Genomic DNA, 21,420 nt, shown 5'->3' on the forward strand with positions numbered 1-21,420 from the left:
GAAGGGCCCAGGCCCCATCCCCTGGCCTCCAGGCCACTGCCCTGCCCCACTGCACTGTGAACAGAGAGCATGCTGGGAGATGGGCAGAGGAGGGGGAAGGAGGTCGGTGCAGGGGTTCAATGGGGCAGGAGCTGGAGCCAGATGAGGAAGTGCAGCAGGCAGTGCGGCCACTCTGCTGGTCCCTGGTCACCATGGCAGGAAGCTGAGCAGGAGCTGGAGTGGAAGGGCAACCACCAGGCAGTGGGGCACCTGAAGAGTCAGCTGGGTCCCCGAGGTCAACCGGTCACCATAGCGGTCCAGGAGCATCAGGGCCATTCCATTGGTCCAGCCAAAGCCCTCCTGGAAGAGGCAAGGTCTGTGGGGCCAGATGTCTGGGGAGCGCAAGCCCCTGTTTTGGGGGTGTGGGGTTTCATATCCCAGGAGCTCTGGCCCAGCCCAGCCCCAGGGGGCCTGCTCACCTGAACTTCATACTCCCCTCCACCACCTGGCTGTCCACCGTTGCTGATGTCATACTGGGGAAAAGAGGGCCAGCCCTAGGTCAGGAGCTGTCCCCAAGCCACCACTCCAGACCCAGGCAACCAGCAAGGGAGCTCTTGGGAGGTGCCCTGGCCTGCTGCTCGGGCCCCTGCAGTGCCTGGGAATGGCCACTGGGCACTGCCACTGTCCTGACTGTGCAGTCCAGGGCCTGGCCAAGCCTGACTCTTCCCCACCTCACCTCTGGGAGAAGGCCCTGCTGGGATAGAGGAAGTCCTCTCCAGCTCACCTTCTCATACATGGCTGACTTTTGGGAGTAGACGTCAAAGTTGGTTTGGATCCAATTCTGGGCCAGCTGGAAAGCCACTTCCTGGGTCCGAGGCGAAGAGGACTTGGCCAAGCCTAGACCCCACCCCAAGCAGGACCTGAATCTCCAGAGCCCCCTTCCCCTACAGATCAGAAGCCTGGGCCTTACTGTCCCCATGGAGGGAATGAGGCCTGGCTGGGCCCCAAAAGGAGTTTTGGAACCACAGGCCAACCTGCCCTTAACATAAGCCCCAGGTTTGGAGGGAGAGAGGAGGGCTGGTTATACTGGACAGGAGGGAGGATGTGTTAGCTGAGGGGGACAGAGAAAGCAGAGGAGCCAGAGAAGGGACCAAGGGCCCTGCATCCTTTACTCACACCTCCCCAGTACCAGGGCAGCTGGGGTCAACCCTGGCACAGGTGCCCTGCCTGCCTCCCTACCTCTGATGACCAGATCCTGCAGGGGGGCCCAGGCATTGGGGAAATCCCACTGCTGGCCTGTGTTCCGGAGAGAGGCTGGAATCCCGTGCTGGTAGGTCAGGATCTTGCTGTCCTAGAAGGTTCCAGACATTGCTGGGACTGTGGGTGGAGCCTGGGCAGGGAGCCAGGATGCTGGGCCCTCAGGGAGCAGAGGGGCCCTTCCTGTCCCTTCTCCCCTTGGCTCACAGCTGTCCCCTGGTGGCCCGAGTGGGATCCGCAAGCAAAGACAGGCAAGGACAGCAGAGGATGGCTGGCCTGCCAGGTCCCTGCTCAGTGAGTAGAGGGCAGTCCTGTCTCCAGGGGGTCAGACGGGCCAGCTCTCCCTCACCTCCAGGTATTTGAGAGCCTTGTCCACAAAGCTAGGGTCAGAGAAGCAGCCGGCCCAGAGCGGGGTGAGGTTGGATGGGTAAAACTCCAGGTTCTTCCCGTTCTCCATGTCGTAGTCGAACCAGGCACCTTTCTGCTCGTCCCACAGGAGGGCATTCAGGGCGGCCATGCGCTGGGTCCTCAAGCTTCTGTACCTTTCAGCCTGGGCGTCGTTCCCTGGGGGTGGCATTGCCTTACTGAACAAGCAGGGCCCTGCCCGTGGGTCCCTGTACCTTAGATGACTCTACTTTGATTTCCGTTATCGTGTCCTCCCAAGGGCTAAGCAGTCCTGGTCAGGGGTCATGCCTCCCAGAGCCCACCGCTTTTTAAGCCTCTTAGTCCTAAAGTCTCTGAGCAAAAGGCTCTGCATGGCTCCTTGGGCCTGCCCCAGTCTCTGTGTGTTCCCCTGGCTCTGAGGGGGCCAAAGGCAGCTTTGGGCAAAGGGAGTGTAGGGAATTTCGATTTGTGAACTAGAGTTCCCCTCACAGGCCCTAGAGACCCTCATAGAAAGGGGAGTAGGTAGATGAAGGGGGCCCAGTACTCTGTGCTAGTGCCCAAATGGCACTCTGACCTCTGCCATCAGGAGGGTCTGAGCAGGCAGGGCTACCCTACCTCCAGGCCACGAGCCAAGGCAGGAACCCAAGCTGGTCATCCCCTCCCTGCCTGGGCGCTGTGCTCACCCAGTCTGGAGTAGAAGTTGCTCATCAGCTCCTCTGCCTGGCACAGGAAAGCATTCAGATCAACAGGTATCAGTTTGCTGGTTCGAATGCTGCTGAGTGAGTTGGGGTTTGGGCCTCCAACCAGCCAGCGTGAAGAGAAGTCCCAGCCAGATTCAGCCCCAGCCTTGAGCTCGGCCCACAGAACATCTCGGTCCTCTGTGTGGACAGAGCAGAACGAGGCAGCGGCAGACCAAGGCCTGACACACTCTGCAGAGGCCCAGCTGCCCTCCCCCAGCCCTCCCTCACCCTGCTTCTGCTCACCTTCGGGCAGGGTGTCTGCCAGGTCTGCGTCTTTGCTGTAGGACTCGGGCCTGGCAAAGAGGAGAGGTAGGCAGACTGGCACTAGGAGGCGCTGGCCCCTCTGCTCAAGCAGGAGACTGAGCTATTTTGACTAAACCGCCCTTGGGCCCCACAGCCCTGGGTGACCCAGGGCTCTCAACGTCACCTGAGAGGCCAGGCTAAATGGTAGCTCCTCCAGTCCTGGCTCTGGGATGCTCAAACCAGAGTGAATGGACAAAAGTGGGGTTCAGCTCCTTACCTGGGTCCCCCATAAGGGACATGATAGCGATTCAGGTTATAGCTCTTTCCCCCTAAGTACACAGAGATGGTCCTATTCACAGTCCAGAAGTTCAATTCCAAAGCCAGGGTCTCGATGTTCTCCCTGCAGTGGAGCCGGCAGATCCTCAGCCCAAGCACAGGGCTGGCCCCTGGCCCTGGGAGGTCTCAGGTAGGGGGTGGGCATACCCACCGTAAGAAAGTGATGTCGTTGGTATGAGCCACGTATCGATCCATCATGAGGGTCAGGAGTGGGGGTTGACTCCGCTGTAAGTAGTACACGCGTCCTCCATTGGGGATGTGCCCATAGCTGCCAAAAAGGGCCTGGTGAGATGGCCTCTTCCCTGAAGCTGGAGCCAAGGCAGATGCAGCTGCAAAGCAACTTCCCCCAAGCCCATCTGGAGACTTCTTACGTTTTCACCAGGTCCAGGAAGTTCTGCAGCATGCCTTTTACAGTCTCAGCCATCTCAGAGAGGAGCAGACCCTCCATTACCCAGTAGGAGTCCCTGGGAAAGGGAATAATCAGGCATCAGACCTTGGACCCTCCGCTCTGCACAGCCGTGCGACTGGGCGCTGTCCCTGTGCTCTCCACCACTGCCGGCCCAGGGGGTTCTCACCAGTAATAGAACTCCACAAAGCGCCCGCCAGGCACAATGAAGGGGTTCTTCGAGTAGATCAAAGAGAATCGCTCAGGCTGGCTGAGAACCTCTGGCTTTATCTGGAGTCGGGAGAGAGGAAACAGGGGAGCCTACCTGCCACATGAGGGTGAGGCTGTGGTGGCTGGGGCAGAGGCCCTGGCAGCCATAGCTGAGGAGCCAGGATCTGCCTCTGTGGCTGCTTGGCCCTGGGGTCAAGGTCTAACCTCTAGGAGGTTGTCACTCTCCCACGGCCTTCGGGGTCCTGGCTCAACTTAGTAGTGTGTAGAAGCTCCAGCCACTCAGCTTGGCACCCTCAGGTGACCACCAGGCAGCAACACTTAGTGTGACCCCAGGGCCTGAGCGGGAGAAGGGTGCTGGCCCTCATCTCCCTTCCACTCCCTCATCTCTGGTGTTACCACTAATTCAAGTCAGGCCCTGCAGTGGGCTAGCCTGCCACCCCCAGATCTGGCAGGTGGGAGCGAAATCCCAAATGCTTCCCCAGCTGTGGCGAATGCCTTTCCCCAGGAACGAGGCTGAGGGACAGCAAGGCAGGAGCAGTGTGGGGCTCGCACAGGGCCATCAGCTCCTTCCTCCGCCTATTTCTGCCAGTTCCCGTGTGCATGGTATCAGTAGGAAGTTCAGGTCGCCTCAGTCATGTTGAGGGACTAGCAGACCAGGGCACCGGTGTGTTTGTCGGGAGGAAGGCGGCCAAACTGTCACGGGTGCCCTGAGCAGCTCAGTGCCAGTGAGCACCAGGCCACCAGGGGCCCAGTGGGAGGAGAGAGCTCAGGTGGTCCTGGATGGACAAACTGCGAGCCTCTCCGAGCCTCAGAGAAAGGGGAGAAAGTTCACTGGGATTGTGCTGAGGGCTCCCCACACACTGCAGAGCAGTTACTGCCCCCAGGCAGAGGCTTAGCCCAGGAGCCCGTCTCCCATTCCCAGTGCTGTGGGCCAGGCCCTTGGGCAGCCCCAGGACACTGCTACCTGCTTCCCCAGCTTCTTCCAGATCTGGTTCAGCTGCCCTGCCCAGACACGCAGCCTGGCATCCGCAATCTTCTGCAGGAGCTGGGGGCTGGAAGAGTGCCGGCCCCACAGGGTTCAAGGAGACAGTCCTGTCGAAAGGTCCTCTCCCATCCCCTGTGCAGAGTCATACCTCTCTTTCCAGTCCCCGGGCGTCCAAGGCTGCAGCTCCTGCCCCACAGCCCGGAAGTGTTGCTGTACGAACTCCTGCAGCTGCTGTCTGGGGATGCTGTGGTTGTGGGCCTCAGCCAGCTCGCTGAACCTCTGCAGGACTTGGTCTGGAGGCACCAGCAGGGAGGGCTCAGCAGGCTGCCGCTCCGCCTGCCCTCTCCCCTCTCCCCTTCTCCCCTGCCTTTTTTTTTTTTTTTTTTTTTTTTTTTTTTTTTTGGTACCAGGGATTGAACCCAGGGGCTCTTAGCCTCTAAGCCACATCCCAGTCCTTTTTTATATTTTATTTAGAGACAGGGTCTTGCTGAGTTTCTTAGGACCTCACTAATTAGCTGAGGCTGGCTTTGAACTTGTGATCCTCCTCAGTCTCCCAAGTCGCTGGGATCGCAGGCCTGGGCCACTGTGCCCTGCTCTCCCCTGCCTTCTTTGGGTAGGAGGATCAGAAGAAGGTGAAGTGGCCTCACCTGGAGCTGTGGAGAGCGACATGTCTACAAACTGCTTGTCGTCCGGATAGAGCTTGGCCATCTGAACCTGGTGCAGGAGCTCCCCGTAGCAGTAGATCTGGCTGTAGCCACATTTGCAGGTGAAAATGGTCAGAGAGAGGGCTAGAGCCTGAACAGGCTCAGGGCGTGTTCCCTGGGCCTGGACAAAGACCATGCGTGCGTGCGTGCGTGCGTGTGTTTGTGGTGGTGGCAGTTTGTGGGTGGTGGTGATGTACGGGGCTGGGAGAACAAGCAGAGTCTTTGTGTAGTGAGGGAACTGCTCAGTGGCCTGGGCCCAGGCTGGTTGTTAGTTGGGCACAGTACAGGACAGCTGGTGAAGACGGAGGCGAGCACTTCTATCAGCGATGTATTAGAAGCTGGAGGGCCGGTGTGGACCCAACCAGGACCGGGAAGTGTTATCACAAAAGCCTGTGGGTTGCACCCAGTGGAAACTTGAGATTTCAGACCAGAAAATTTCCAGACGTGGTGTACAATGGATGGCATTTGAGAGAATTACTAGTTTGATCTTGGGTGCTCATTGAACCCGCGCCATGATTGCAGGATACAAAGTGATTCTGAAGTCTGAAATGCTCATGATCTCTTGATGTCAAAGGAGCATTCTGATGGAGAAGGCAGAGCCCAGAAGAGCTTCTCATGCAATGGCTATGGCTCGCTCAGGAACCAGCTACTGCCGAGGGGATGCCAGGAGGGGCCCCTGGATCTATGAGCAGGCAGCTTCTTTTCCCCCATGGCCAACTTTGGAAGGCCCCTGGGGATTGATGGATCCCAAGGCCACCTGGGAACTCTCACTTGACCAATAAGAAGCTGCTGGGTTTCTGGGTTTGTTTAAAAGGCCACTCACTCTGACTCTTACCTTTGAAGAAAGTAAGAACAGATCAGCCCAGTGGACTAACTGACCTGCATGCTGTTGTCCTGCAGTGAAGGCCAAGTTGGATGATTAAACCCCCTGTGCTTGGGTTTTTGCTGACTCACAGGCAGTGGCCAATGGCCTGGCAGATGGACAGTGAAAAACTGAACTATCAGAGATGTCCCTATGGGGCATAACCCAAGGGAAATCACTATAGACATTTAAGAGGGGGTACTAAAGTGGCAGTGCACACCTGTGTGTAGATGCAAAGCTCAGAATTCTATAAAATGCTATCTTGGAACAGAAGATCCTGCACTGCTGGGTGATTTTCCTTCAGATCAAGAAAGACAGGGTAAAGCTGGCACGGTGGTGCATGCCTGGAATCCCAGCAGCTCCAGAGGCTGAGGTAGGGGAATGCAAGTTCAAGGTCAGCCTCAGCAATTTAGTGAGGCCCTAAGCAACTTTGAGAACTTGTTTCAAAATAAAAAATAAAAAAGCCTGAGGATGTAGCTCAGTGGTAAAGTGTCCCTGGGTTCAATACCCAGTCCAAAAAAGAAAAAAAAAAAAAAAAAAATCAATGGGAAATGGAGAGGAGAAATGTAGCTGTGGGTAAAGAAATAAGTAAAGGAGTTGTGCAGGGGGAAACCTAACATCATGTTGGTGCCTGGAGAGGAACTTGGAACCAGAGACTAATACCAATACCAGCTCTTAGCACAATCATAGCAGATGCCCGTGGGCGGGGAGCCGAGCATTTGCCAGGAGGACTCCTGCTTTTGGAAGCTGAGTGGCACTGCTCTGAGACATTTTGGTCATACGATAAGCTGATGAGCTGGACCAATTGCTGAGGACTGAATGTAACTTGAGGAATGTGCCAGTCTTTTGACTGTTAGGTTCAAGTTACATTTACTACACAGAAAGCAGAGCATTTGGGAAGGAATTTCCGGAAACTGCTGCCTACTGGTCCTTTGAACTGGGTGGTTTACCGGGTGGCAGACAAATCACTGTGTAACTGTAAACCTTGATGATCAAATGCTCAGAGAGTCCCTGGTTAAAGGGAACAAAATAGAGCAGCAGCGTCAGCAGCAGCATGGTCGAGCCACCACTGCATGCAGTATGCGCAAAGACCACCTTTGTTTTTGTGGACAGATAGTTACTCAACAGAATAGAGGAAGATGGGTTTCTAGGGAGGTTGAAGTGTGATAGCAGGTGGACTGTCCAACTGCTCCTGAGGAACAGCCCCGTCCTGAGACAAGGAAGGCTGTGGGACACCCGGCAGAGTAGTCAGTTACATCTCTGTGACGACCATGCCTCTAATGCTAGGGTGGGGAACCCACTGCTATTGTTACAAAACACGTATTCTAGCTGCACTCGGGCCTTTAACACTCAAAGGCAATACCACACGTGATGGATTAAACAACACTGGCCCAGGAGACAGAAGGGGGATTTGAGGGAGACAGGTTCCCCTATTGTGGAACAAGCTGAATATACTTTTAATGAGGAGGAGCACTCAGAAAAGGGTTTGTTAACTACATCAAGCAGGATGGGGAGTCGTCTTCCAGGAGGGGATCAAGCGGTGGGAGTCAGCCTGGAAAGACGATGAGGAAGCTCTAGGGAAGAGTCGGGCCAAGGCCTCCAATCATGCTGGATTATGCCTGGATCCAGCATGGGAAAGGGCCCACGCACTGCCCCAGCAGGGTCTCTTTAGTGAACACAGATTCAAGAGCAAAGAAGCCGTGGGGCAGCATCCTCCATTCAGCTGCCGGGGCTCAAGGGGCACAGCTCTGGGCATCTATGGGCCTTCATACTTGGGGACATTCTCTGGGGCACCTGCAACGTGCACTGATGCACTATGTCTGTCTTGTTCCCGGAACACCAGAAGAAGACCTACCCTGCAGGACAGTTAGCAAGGATAGGACTATTCTGAATACCACCCACGTCCTCCCTGTAGGATGGGTCCTGAAATTTTGTGGCACACAGTAGAACCAGTCTCAGTACAAGCCTGCAAACTAAGAGGGTAACTGGCCTTGTCCCCAACCAACTAGGAACCCAGAAAATTTCCAAGTTGTGCCACCTGCAAAGATGCCTGTTTATAATAATATTTGATATATAGGCAAGATCCCTTTCTACTGGAAAGGCTTTATAGAAAATGCCTCTGTAATTTTCACAGACTCGTCTATAATGAAGCTGAATTGTTCCATGAGCATGCTATGATCTGGCATAATGCTGGCATTGTTGGTAAGATTTAACTACCTTACATAAACAAGTCATATGATAATACCAATAGTATGACTGAGTTAAAGCTTCCTGAGGATGGACTACCCATGGAAAATGACTGGCCTGAGGAGGAATTTTTGTTTATTCCTTTTTTTTTTTTTTTTGGTACTGAGGATTGAACACAGGGGTGCTTATTCACTGAGCCACATCCAAGCCCTTTTAAATTTTAAAAATTGCTAAATTGCTGAGGCTGGCCTCGAACTTGCCATCCTCCTGCCTCTGGATGTGCCACCACACCTGCTGCTAATTTCTGTACTGTTCTGATGCAGACCAGGTACCCACACCATAATTAAGCTACTCCAGAACCTCCACTGTATTTGTGACATATAAGTTTCTCTCCTAGTCAACAAGATCTTTACAAAGGATCTCAGCAGGATTTCTGCAGAGAGCTCAGTGTGAGTTGAAGCTTCCTCTTTCTTGTAAAGGCCAGGTTTCTCTTTCTTGTAAAAGTTAGGACTGCAGTCAAGCTTGCTGCTCTGCTAAAGATACTATCCCTGTTTTCCCTGATAAAAACTTGTAAAACCTCTGTCTAGTCTAAAACATGGGACAAAGGGTAACTGTCCTGTACCCACCCCACTAAGTATAAATCTAAGAGAATTTCCCGACTTGGGGTCCAGAGATTTGTAGGCATTAGCCCCTCTGAACTGCTGCAGCTTTAATAAAACTGCTTCGAAAATCCCTTGGGTGTCCAGACTCATCTGTCCTGCATCAGTTCTGCACAAGTTGGTTTTCTTCTGGGGCGGTGGTACTGGGGATTGAACTCAGGGACACTCAACCACTGAGCCACAATTTTTTTTTTTTTTTTTTGTATTTTATTTAGAGACAGGGTCTCACTCCTGGCTGTTGCTAAGGCTGACTTTGAACTTGTCATCCTTCTGTCTCAGCCTCCCAAGCTGCTGGGATTACAATTGTGCACCACCATGTCCAACTAGTTCTGCCCAAGTTTATCATAAGAACAAATAGATCACATTAGTTGTTTCTTTAAATCTATCCCTAGCCATTGTTGATTCCTTCAAATATTAGGCCTGGTCAGACTGATGCTATTGCTGTATCTGTCATTTAATTCTATTCTAAATGTAGAGGACGCGGCAAATACAATGGTTTTGTTGTAAGAGAGCACAGACCAAGGGCCAGAGCAGTGCTGGTGTATGCAATTCAATTCTGATGTTAAGTGAACCACACAGGTTTAAGGGCACAGCCTAATAAAACCACACTCATTTTGGATGTCAGTTGTATGTTTGGGGGTCCCCAGGTTGCTTGCACTTCAGACCAGCTCTTTCAGATCTGGGGTTTCCCACAATCCCTTAAATTTGGTAATTTGCTAATATGGCTCATGGAACTCTGGGAGGGCTATCCTTACAATTCTAGATGTATAAAACTCATTACAGTATACAAACTATACTTAAAATTGTAGTTTTGTTAGGGGACAGAGAGATGAGGATGGTGGGAACAATAAGATAAGAATTCTATAAAATGGGCCCACTGTGCGTTCTTTGCCAAAGAGCAATTTACCTGCAGCCCTATCTGGTCTAAGTGGACAGGATATGTCACATTCCTCAGCAAACTACCTGTTATCTGCAAAGAAATGTAGGCAGGAAATAACATTGATAAGAGGAACCCAAGTGACTGACGGGAGAGACATTTGTGATCTTTTCACAGAACAGATCCTGGAAGATGAGAATAATTCCTCCCAACCATAAAACCTGTAAAATGATTCAGAATCCAATAGAACCAGTCACCATGGGCCAAGGTGACGTAGAGTTGTCATGGTATAGGGACTTGAAAGTATCACCCTGCTGTCAGTCAAAAGTCAAGAGGTAGATCTGGGTGAAACTCTTTGGGATTCCCAAAACTGGAGTGTAGCACAAAGTTCTCCTCTCTGAAGGGACCCATTTTCTCCCCTGCAAGTGTCCCTTCTATAATATAAAGCTGCTCCCCAGTCCATTACACTGCAGCTGTTTCTCCCCCTCCCACCTTACATCCTAGATTGTCAGTCTGTGAACATCCTAGCTAGTTATTGGTCCACTAATCAGTCCCCTTCTCAGTCACTGGTCCGTTGTTAGCCCGCAAAATTCCACTACTTAGGAGAAGCTCCTGCGCTCTCTCTCTCTCTCTTTCTCTCTCTCTCACTTTCCCAGTCTCGAGCGGACGCTCTGGTCACCCGCCTAATAAAATCTCTGGTGTGAGTTCCCACGTCCGGATGGCTTTCTGGGTCTGTCGCTGGACCACGACTCAGACCGGGCACCCCAGAGTGCTTGCTCCCCTGGATTCAAGGATCCGAGCTGCCTTGGGACCTGAACTGAGCCACATTTTTCTTATACCTTCTATAAAACTCATTACTGTGACTCTGAGCGACATGTCTGAAATCTTTCTGACTTGATCACAAGAGTCAGGGTGTGAAGCCGGGTCTTTGCCCGGCCCCAGTTACTGCAAAGGCCCAGGCTCCGGAACTGCTTTACCATAATAATGAAAGGATGAAACTCATGGAGAGGAAGAAGGGCTAGGCAGTGGGCAGGGTGATGGATGAGGAAGTCAGGGCGGGTCCAGGCCAAAGGCGTGCCCAGATGGTCCTCCAATGAGGTCAGCTTGACAAAAGCGCTCAGGACACAGGCCGGGGACCCAGTCAGATAGACGCTTGTGTGCTTGTGCTCCTAAGCAGAGGATCCAACAGACAAACTAAAACAGACCTGTGGACAAGGAACACCAACAAACAACAGAGAGGAGAGCATGGGCAGGGGAGAAGATAAGCAAAGGAGGAATTCCAGACACCATAAAAATAACTATCCAAACTTCTCTAACGGACTCCAGTCCCTTCTTGAATCTGTTGCTATTGCGTGGAATAAAATCTCTGTTCACCTGCTATCTCTGTGTCCTGTTCTTCAATTGGTTGCTGAGCAGAAACACTGAACCCCAGACGCCTCGACAGTAACAGTAACACACAGGAAGGTGTGGGAAGGTCCTCAGTGCAGAGCTTCCACGTCTTTTCCTCATGAAATCAAGACACATGACCCTCCCCACACACTGATGCGGCGACTTCCCAGGAAGCTCCACCAATCTTCAGTATCCAGAGTTTGGGGTTTTGTTGTGTAGGCACGACTGACTGCGTCATTGGCCGTAACTGGAATCAATCTCCAGCCCTTACCCACAACCCAGAAGTGGCAGCCTTGGTACCACAAGGCTCAGAGCCCTGGCTTTCCAGCCACATGGTCAGACTCCCCTCCCGACCCCATGGCCTGACCCCCTGCTGAGTCATTTCCTTAGCAAAAACTATTTAGCATAAGATGGCCATGAATACCAAAGACAGTCCTATCATTTGGGAAATTCCAGGGGTTTAGAGGGCACCTCCCAGGAACTGAGGTCAAAGAACAAATTGTTAATTATACAACAGTCCACCCCCTCGTCCTTGGCCACCCATCCCCTGCAGCAAAAGGGTCATACTTCTCTCAGCATTTACATTTGGTGTAGCATTTTTTTTTTTTAACACATAAAGAAATAGTATCAATGTGCTCCAACTAAAATTTAGAGGAAGTAGCAAGGAGGTAGAGATGGGAGGTTTTTTACTCCATTTCCTAATATGTGTGACCTTTCATATTAGCATTATAATCTTATCAACAATGCCAATGTTCCACAGTGTCACTGTACTGGCAGATAAACCCAGAACAATAAAAGTGAAAATATGTTGACATTACACTAGAGCCCTGTTGTCCTAAATGACTAGTCCAGCCTGTCATCCTATCACAGGACAAAACATCCTCCAGGATAAGTCCACTCAGGTGTGCAGGGTTCCATCTGCTCTCATCAGGAGCCAATGCAACCCCCTGGTGTTAAGTGACTAAGAGGCGATGCCATCTCCTCTGAGCCTCCTTCAGGACGCTAATGGAACAGGGGAATTCCCCCAATGCACTTTTCAGTGGAGCCAGCCATTCATTCCTTTACTCTCTCAGCTACAATTCCTCATTCTCTCCATTTACACCCAAACGTTTCTTCCTTTGGAAAGGACATTAGGTTCTGCCATTGTGCCTGTGCAGAGTGCAGTTTGCAGTTCTGGTCTAGCAAGGGCCCCTCCCTCAGCCCCTCCATATAGGGAGGCTACATCCATCCAGAACAGGCAGGCTAACCTGGCCATCGGTGCTGCAGCAGCCTCCACTGCCAGCCCCTATCACCAGATGGAGTGAAGGCCCAGCCCACCCCGCCGGCCCTTAGAAATTCTCACATGCAGGTTTAAAGATTTAGTTACATTTTCTTGCTTAGGAATTATGACTGCTTCTTGCACTTGGTACTGGGACTGTTGTATCAGGCAGGAAAGAGAACATTTAGGTGATGTGGGTAAGAAGGGAAAAAGTACAGTCACACTGTCGTCTCCCACCATGGGAAGAACTGGATAGTCACACCAGCACCCCACCCCTCTTAAGTCCCCAGAAGAGCTGAGCCCTCAGGGACCCTCCTGTGGCGCTCCCCAGGTTGAGTGTGAGCACATCCGTGTGAAGGTGTGTTAGCCAGCCTTTCACACCTTTATCTCTCCGTGTTGCAGACAAGAAATGTTTCAACTTCCTGTCCAATGAAACTACCACTCCAAAGATGAGAGTGTGTCTCTTACTCTGTGTCTTCTGTCCTGGTCCTCTTACAGTACTTTGAGCATTTCCATCCCGCTGACTAAGAGAAGCCCTGTCTGTTCCTGTTAGGACACACCTGCAGCCTTCCAGAATGACCTCAGTCCAACTTGCCCCTGTGTGAAGGGCCTTCCCCCAAGGGACTCTGCCCTATAGCCAGGGGTCTATGTTGACAGACAAACAGCTCCAATTGGCATTTGATGCCTCAGATGGAAGTAAAGACCTATGTTTACATTCCGCCCACCTCTGCATGGTTCATTTGCTTTTTTTGGTACGCGGGACTGAACCCAGAGGCACTTAACACTGTCTTCTAGAATAATAAAGTCCTGAGAACAGGCCTGTGGTTCAAGGGGCAGCTTGGAGGGCAGGCTCTGGTCAGCAGACTCCCGGACTATATTCAGGCGATTCTACGGCAGCTTCACCTTGTCCTGGGGCTGGAGGCTTGGCGCCTGGCACAGAGCCTGCTGCACAAGGAAACCTAATTTCTTCCCTCCCTCTGAAGAGCTGACCCTCAGAGCTGGAGGCCTCACTCCAGCATTCCAGCCCAGCTGGCCTCCCCACCCCCAGATGCCTCTCCCACAAGCCTACCTCTCACAGGGTGGCGGTAGGGCCCCCTGGGACCTTAATCCCAGCCCCAGCAAAAGCAGCAGGTGCAGCTCCCAGGTCCCCCTGGCCATGGCAGCGCTGACTGTGATGGAGGGAGCAAGCCCTGGCACCTCCAGCTCCCTGGGCACAGACTGGCTTCTCTACCTATCCAAGCTAGCCAAAGTCCAGGCCCTGAGGTGTGGCCACCTGAGCGGATGTGGCCTGGTCTCCTGTGGCCTGCCTGCCCCCACTGCTCTCTGGCCACAGTGCTCACCGCTTCCTTGTACTTCTTTGCCTCTTCTGTTTCTGTCTCAAGCAGTGCCACCAGCGAGGCCTGTCCCTCAGAGTCATGTGGTTGAGTCTAGGGGATCAGCACCTGAGGGCTGGGGAGTTGGTTAAGGCCACACGTCCATGAGCTTGACACCAGTTCCTTGTGTAGCCCCCAAACCACCAGCCTCAGAGGGTGACCCTTTCTTCATCAGTGTAAATAGAATGGCTGAAGAATCTACCCTCAGTGCCGCATTAAACACAGGGACCCTGGTTATCTACAGGAGTACTGTGGGAACACAGGTCAGCCTAACCATTCTGGCAGGGAGGGCTCCGGAAGGACCCAGCGTGGTGGTCACATGTGCGGTGGGTCTTGAAGATGGCATAGGAGTTTGCCAACGGAATGGTCTGGAGGCCATTTCGGTGCGCTGTTCAGGGAACAGTGAGAAGCTGGCCAGCTCTGGGGACTTGGCCTTGCAGGGGAGGTAGTGAGACAAGCTGCGGGTCGCGTTGGCTCGTCTGTGAGAGGCCTTTGCCAAGCCGAGGAGGCAGCTGGCTGAAGCGGAAGGCTTAGATTTGCTTGGAAGGTGAGTGGTGGAGGGTGGGCAAGCAGCGAGGAGGCTGGCGCAAGGAGGCAGCGCAGCCATGACGATGACCAGGCTCGGAGCAACCCGGGGTGGGGAGAGGCGCCCACGGGGAGGAGCTTACTGTGGGCTGTCAGCTCTGAGTTAGTGATTGGCGTGACCTCTCCTGCAGGACGCAGGCTGGTGGTCGGAGGATGTCAGTCCCAGCGCCTGAGCAGCGTTAGCCACCATTAAAAACTTCAGCTGCATTTGTCAGTATTTGCGCAAAGCAGCGATTCATGAATCAGGCAGCACACGGAATCAGCGCAGGCTCGCAGAGCTCCACCTAGCAAAGGGCAGGCGGTGCTTAGGGAAAAAGGAAGTGCCATACGGAAAGAACCTGATTGGTTGCCGCTGGGGATTTGCTTTATTTGGACCTGTCGGAGAGGTCTGCAGCCTGTGATTGGCTGAAAGCTCAGCTGCAATGATTGGCTGAGACTCGGCCACCTGTTAGGAAACTACTCTCCAGTGGGGCTGCAGTTTACTTGGGTATTAAGTTTGGTCGTGGTTTGCAATGGTATGGAGGGAGCTTCCGGACACATTTAATTGTTCTCCTGTTTTGGTCAGCTTCTCAGTTTTAAGAGATTGGCTAAAACCTTGGACACTGACACCACTTTCTGCCACCATCACAATGGACTTGTTTTGTCTCAGTATGGAATTCACAATTCACAAAATCAAATTTGTTGGGTAGTGCTTTATGCTTTCTTCATGTGTTTGTCGTTCTGTGCATACAAAGGAGGAGCGGTTAGGACTCTTGAAGGGATGTGACACCAGGGAGATGATTACAGTGGCAATTTGCAAGAGAACCCCAACCAAACTGAAGTCTGCTGCTGCTGCTTTTTGAATGTGGTGTTGAATGTTTATCACTTTTGCGCCACTGTAAAGTCAAAAAACCGTAAGTGGAACCATGTTAGGCGGGGATTGTCTCTGTTATTTCCTTTAAAACAACTATTTAATTATTATAGGAATAACTTTTCATTGACTTATTTCCCATTTTCATTGTAAGAATTAATTATTTCCCTGAGGAAAATATAAGTCTTTTCAAAAGTAAGAAACATCCCAAAAGGTTTTGAGATTTTTTTTCTAGTTTCAGTATATGTAGCCACGTGACCCTGTTTCAAGCACGTATTCATTACCGTACACGGAAAGGGTGAGTTTCGAAAGGTTATTTGTAAAAGTGTATTTTTTTTTTTTTGGAAGTATGCTTCTTGACATGCATCTCCATGAACTTAACTGACAAAATCAAACCAAAGTTCAGACAATAAAGATAGTTGAATACTATTCTAGTTCAATTGGTCATAGTCTTTGTTCCAGGCATGACTGCAATTAAGGACCATGGGTCACTATAAAATGGTTTGATTTAAAGGGGCATCCATTTTTGTCGTTAGCGTGGTAACATAAGTCATGGTTACCTGGATAGCCCACCAAAAGAATCATGAAGATTGGAAAACGACCAGGAGTGATGGCATGCACCTACAATCCCAGGACTCGGGAGGTTGGAACAGGAGGATCACAAGTTTGAGGCCAGCCTCAGCAACTTAGCAAGACCATGACCAATTTAGTGAAACCCTGTTTCAAAGTAAAAAAACACAAAGGGCAGGGGATGCAGCTCAGGGTTCAATCCTCTGTACCAAAAAATTAAAAAAAATTTTTAAAAGCCACCAGATTGGCTACAAACCAACTGTTAGCTGCTCCCAGAAATACCTCCTGTGTTCTTTCCTCCTGAGAAACTTCCTTAGTGTATCCAGGAGCAGGATCTATAGAAAAAGTAGTCACTTTTTAAATGTAGTGTTTGTAGTAGTAAAGTCAGGGGAAAGACAAGACAGTGTTCAGTTTTGTTCAGCACTGTTTGTAGGTCTCCAATGTGGGCAGAGAGACCTAGAGCTTCATGATGAGCCATTAAGTGCTTTTGTTGGTCACAAATGTTCTCTTCCACATCTTCTACCCATCTGAATGCCTGGGAGGTCTGAATGGTTACAAAACCCAAGATTTTCTCCAATTTATGGAATAGCTTTAACTTCTGTACCAATGGCACCCTACTACCAAGAGTGAGCCCCCAGGAACACTCTTGGGAACTTTTCTTGGTGGAACTCACTTATCTTTATCTACTTTGAGATTAGTACTAATTCTGATTATCGACCACTTAGACCTCTGATTGTAGGAGGTATCTTGGGAGCTTTTAGGGAAAGCTATTTGGAAGGCAAGAGAGAGCCAGGTCAAATGGCAAGATTCTCCAACCAGACAGGAGACAGAATACATACAGTAAGCAAATTCTCCCTATGCCCAATAGAGGCCCTCAGAGGCTGGAAAACAGCGCCACCTGGTGGCACTAGAGCAAGGTTCAGTTAAATTTGTTTGCCTGTGATTCTGCGCTGATCTTGAACAGGGTTCAGTAGAAAACTTACTTTATGGTGGTTTCTTAATATCATGCTATAGGGATACCTAACCACAGTTAGTGGAAAGGGATCTTATTGGATTTAATACAGTGAAATCATAAAGCAATTACTCGGACCCATGTAGATAGTCCCCAGGTCATTCCTGGAAGCACAAAATATCTTCTGCATCACTCAGGTTTTGTACATTTGATAGTAATTAGGTTATAATGGAAAATGTCAGGGTATTGTATTAGTTGTGTTTGCATTACTATAATGAAATACTTGAGGCAATTAACTTATAAAGAAAAAAGGTGTATTGTGGCTTAAGGTTCTGAAGGTTCCAGCTTGGGGCCTCTGATTGAGGGAGGGTGGCACATCGTGGTGGGAGCATGTGGTGCAGCAAACCATTTACGTCATGTGCCAGAAAGCAGTGACACTGAGAGGTTGGGAACTCACAATCTCCTTCTAAGGTACAACTAAACCTGACCTAAAGGACATCCTTCCAGGCACCATCTTTCAAAGATTCCACCACCTCCCAATAGCACCCTCCTGGGGTGAAGCCTTAAACACATGGATCTTTGGGAAACACTCGTCCAAACCATAACAGGATCCATTCCCAGCAAGTGCAGGAAATCAAGAAGCAGTGATGTTTAGAATTTAAAGGTAGCTTTCCACTCTTCCTTTGGGGCTTCAGGGTGGCTCTCATTGGATCATGGAGAGGCCCTGGCATTAGTGAGATTGTTTGACTTGGAGGCGTTACCCTACAAACCCAGCAACTGCTCTGGTTTCTTGCTAGAGCATAAGTATAGGAGGCCTGTTCTGTAATTAAACCTCATCTCTCTCCTGCTCATAACCGCTGAGATGACTCTTTAGCGCAAAGCGTTATGCCAAGCATATTTCACCAGGTAAAAGAAGCCCTTTGTGAATTCAAAAAACTAACACCACAAAACCAAAGAACCCAATGAATAAATGGGCAAAGGAACCAAACAGGCACTTTACAGCAGAAATACGAATGGTCAAAAATATATGAAGAAATGAAGCAGAAGCCATTACTCTCGAGAGGCAATTACAGTAAGACATATGGGCAAAGGAGAGGTCTACGGCTTCTCCCTTCCATCTGCTGGGGACCCTCGGCTTCCCCGCAGCATATGGGGCCTGTCCTATGAACTTCTTATCCCTCTGGCAGCAGCTTCCGAGACCTCTGCTCCCTCGATTGTACCCCAGCCCTGTACCTGTGCTCCCCACCCAGCCCCAGTCTTCCCACTGTGTCTCTGTGTCCGGCTTTTGATGACTCTCATTCAGCACTTGATGAGCTGTGAAAGTGGCAGTCATTAAGATGCCAGCTTGCAGAGTGCTGTGAAATCGGGAGATAGCTTCCTGCTTCCCCAGTGCCCTGCTGCTTAGGAAACTGACTCATTGGCACAGGATGGCAGCTCTTGGTTTGTCTTCCACATTTGCTGTGCCCACCCAGGACCCTGCGTGTCTCCAAGAGTCAGAATTTCCACTTTCTTCAAAACACCGTTCTTGTCCCCAGAATTTAGACCTGTTTGCTTGCCATGGTTTGGAGCCTGATACACCAACCCATGTTTCTTCTCCGGAATCCGTGACTTTCCAGGATGCAGCTGTGGCCTTCGCTGAGAAGGAGTGGCCGCTGCTGGGTTCCTCTCAGAGAAAACTGTACAAGGCTGTGATGCTGGAGAACTAGAGCAACCTCACTTCACTGGGGTATCAGGTTGGAAACCCAGCCCCGTCTCACACTTGGAGCAAGAAGAAGAGCTGAGGACAGAGGAGGGGGCATTCAGCAAGGCACCTGTCCAGACTGGGAGACTCCACCTAAGACCAAGTGGTCAATTCTCATGGAAGGTATTTTGGGGAATGAAACATCCAGTGGTGTGACACTGGACAGAGCTCCTTGGGGAGAGATCCACTTCAAGCACCCACTTGTCTGAAGTCGTCATCAACATGGCTGCTCACTTACGCAGCACACGGGGAGGCACCCTGGCAAGAGGCCCTACCACCAGCAGCTTTGGAGAGCAGGATGCCTCTCACCCAGCATGTGCGTATGGAGGGAGGAAGAGGCACGAGTGTCAGCAGTGCCAGGAGGCCTTCAGCAGGGGCGCCTCCCTCACCCGGCACAGGAGGATACACACCGGGAGAGGCCCTACGGCTGCAGCGACTGCGGGACGGCCTTCAACAACGCTTGCGCACTCAGGAGCCATGTGCGGACACACCGCAAAGAGAAGCCCTTCGACTGTAGTCAGTGTGGGCACACCTTCCGCACCCTCTTGACCCCGAGGGTCCACACTGGCGAGAGACCCTACAAGTGTGACGAGTGGGGCAAGGCCTATAGCAGGAGCTGCCACCTCATTGCACACAAGCGAACACACACCGGGGAGCAGCCCTGTGAGTGTCAGGGCTGTGGGAAGGCCCTCCAGCACCCCTCACACCTGAAGGAACACGTCAGGAACCACACGGGGAGAAGCCCTATGAGTGCACACAGTCGGCAAAGCCTTCTGCTGGAAGTCTAACTTTCATTTGCACAATGGTGGGGAAAACCTGTGAATGCAAATGAATGTGGGAAATCCTTTGGTGACCTCTTGTCACGGAGGAAACACGTGAGCATCCACAATGTGAAGTAGCCTGTGGAATGTCACCAGTGTGGGAAGGCCTTCCGAAACCAGTCCATCCTGAAGACACATGAATTTTCACACAGGAGAGAAACCCTGTAGGTGCGTGCGATCTCTGTGGGAAAGCCTTCGGCGCCAGCTCAAACCTCACTGCACACAGGAAGACGCACGCTCAAGAAAGACGCTATGAATGTGCAGCCTGTGGGGAAATCTTTGGTGATTATCTGTCACGGAGGAGACCCACGAGCATCCATCTCGCAAAGACGCGTGTGGAGTGTCGGCAGTGTGGGAAAGCCTTCAGGAACCAGTCCACCCTGAAGACCCACGTGAGAAGTCACTCGGGAGAGAGGCCCTGGGAGTGTGACCATTGTGGGAAGGCCTTCAGCAACACTCATGCCTCGGGAGCTACGCAAAGACTCACCCGGCAGAGAAGCTCTTCCCGGCCTCAGTGTGGAAAAGGCTCCAGTGAGCACTCTGTTAGGAGATGGGAACACTCAGATCAGAAAGCAACCTTTGGACGTGAGGGAGGAGGAATCTTTCACAAGCTCTCACACAGACACAAGAGTTCATGGAACGCAGGAGGAAGCCAGTGTGTGTGAAGCCTGTAAGAAGACAGGTTTCTTGTCGCTTTGGAGATGGGGGAGAACACATGCCGCAGGGATGGATCTGGTGTGGAAGAGCCTTCAGCATCCATCTAGATTTTAAACTTGGCATTGACTGTCAAAATAACTTCAGCAGGCCGGACTGCAGCCTGTGGTCGAGTGCTTGCCTAGCACGCCTGAGGCCCTGGGGTCCACCCCACAAAACAAGCAAACAGAAAACAATTTCAGCAACACTTTCTCAACTTTCTGGACACACTAGGGAGAATTTTTGTCAGTGCAGTGATGGGGGAAATCTTTTTGTTCTTGCGCTCTATTCCTCATGCGAGAAATCACACTGAAGAGAAAAATCTATGAAGCGAGGAATGTGTGAAGTCCATAAAAGGGGTGAGCAAACTGACCAGCTGTCTGTTTTTGTACAACTCACAAGCTGAGAATAGTTGTTTCAGTTTTAAGGAGGATGAGTTTGTGCAGAGACTCTCTGTGGCCCTCAAAGCCTGAAATACTTGCTATTTACAGAAAAGCTTTGCCAAGCCTTGGTCCACAGCAGTGGTCCTTGACAGGGAGCGGTTTTCTTTTCCAGGGGACATTTGGCAGTGTCCGGAGCCATTTTTGGTTGTTACTGGGGGAGGAGCTACTGGCATGTAGTGGGAAGACATTAGGGATGGTGCCAAAGGCCCTGCGGGGCACAGGAGCCCCTGCCCCCACTTCAAAGAATCATGTGCCCAACAAGCCAGTATTGCTGAGGTTGAGAATCATTGCACTTATTGTGAGCACTCAAACTAGCAGATATTTCTTTAAATTTTTTAAAAATTACCATTGTTCTTTGAAGAAATGTGTGAGAACTTAACATTGCCGATAGTCCCTGTGTGTTAATGATGTCAGGCAATCCCCTCACTTGTGCGCCTGAGAATTCTCACCTGATGGTGTTGTCCAGTGAATGCAGGACTGCACTTATCTGTCCCTCTTCATGAAGAGGTCAAGCTCATGAATTTCTAATTTTTATTTTTAAGATGATGCTCCTTTAAATAACCAGTAAGTCTCATCACAAAAGGTTTGTATATAGTATTTTTACTGTACCTTCATTCTTGATATGTCTAATTTTCTTTTGGTTAATTTACTTGACCAATGGCATATTTAGAATTGTGTTACATACTGGATAACGTGAGTATTTTATAGTACCCGTTACTGGTATCTGATTCCAATGCATTGTGACCAAAGCATGAAGTCTTTATCACATAGATTCTTTGGTATGATTGTGGCCTGCTGTCCAGCTAAGAATGGCATAGACTTCTAGTTGCTTCCCCAATATCCACTTCCATATTAAAAGAATCCAAATCTCAGTTAGGTGTGCTATTTTTTAAAACCTCTCCAACAGACATCCCAC

At 50.9% G+C, this 21,420-nt stretch overlaps 1 protein-coding gene across 1 annotated transcript; it reads right to left on the reverse strand.

The window, feature by feature from the left end:
* Positions 1-37: 37 nt before the first annotated feature.
* Positions 38-13,699, reverse strand: TREH (trehalase). Its single transcript, XM_079105269.1, has 15 exons — positions 13,546-13,699; positions 5,188-5,288; positions 4,689-4,833; positions 4,520-4,607; positions 3,515-3,615; positions 3,311-3,403; positions 3,091-3,207; positions 2,881-3,003; positions 2,604-2,653; positions 2,304-2,498; positions 1,586-1,800; positions 1,219-1,330; positions 764-876; positions 459-512; positions 38-339 (listed from the first exon to the last, which is right to left on the reverse strand). The coding sequence occupies exons 1-15, from the start codon at positions 13,632-13,634 to the stop codon at positions 187-189; spliced, it is 1,749 nt and encodes a 582-aa protein (XP_078961395.1). The 5' UTR covers positions 13,635-13,699; the 3' UTR covers positions 38-186.
* Between the last annotated feature and the right edge of the window lie 7,721 nt (positions 13,700-21,420).

The sequence above is a fragment of the Sciurus vulgaris genome (assembly GCF_902686455.1).
Source record: "Sciurus vulgaris genome assembly, chromosome: 11".
NCBI lineage: Eukaryota > Metazoa > Chordata > Mammalia > Rodentia > Sciuridae > Sciurus > Sciurus vulgaris.

Coding starts and splice junctions, on each gene's coding strand:
- TREH (XM_079105269.1), bottom strand. CDS start 13,634: ATGGCCAGGGGGACCTGGGAGCTGCACCTGCTGCTTTTGCTGGGGCTG. Junction 3,208..3,310: donor TTCCTGGACCTGGTGAAAAC/GTAAGAAGTCTC, acceptor CCTTTTTGGCAG/CTATGGGCACATCCCCAATG. Junction 1,801..2,303: donor CAACTTCTACTCCAGACTGG/GTGAGCACAGCG, acceptor TGCCACCCCCAG/GGAACGACGCCCAGGCTGAA.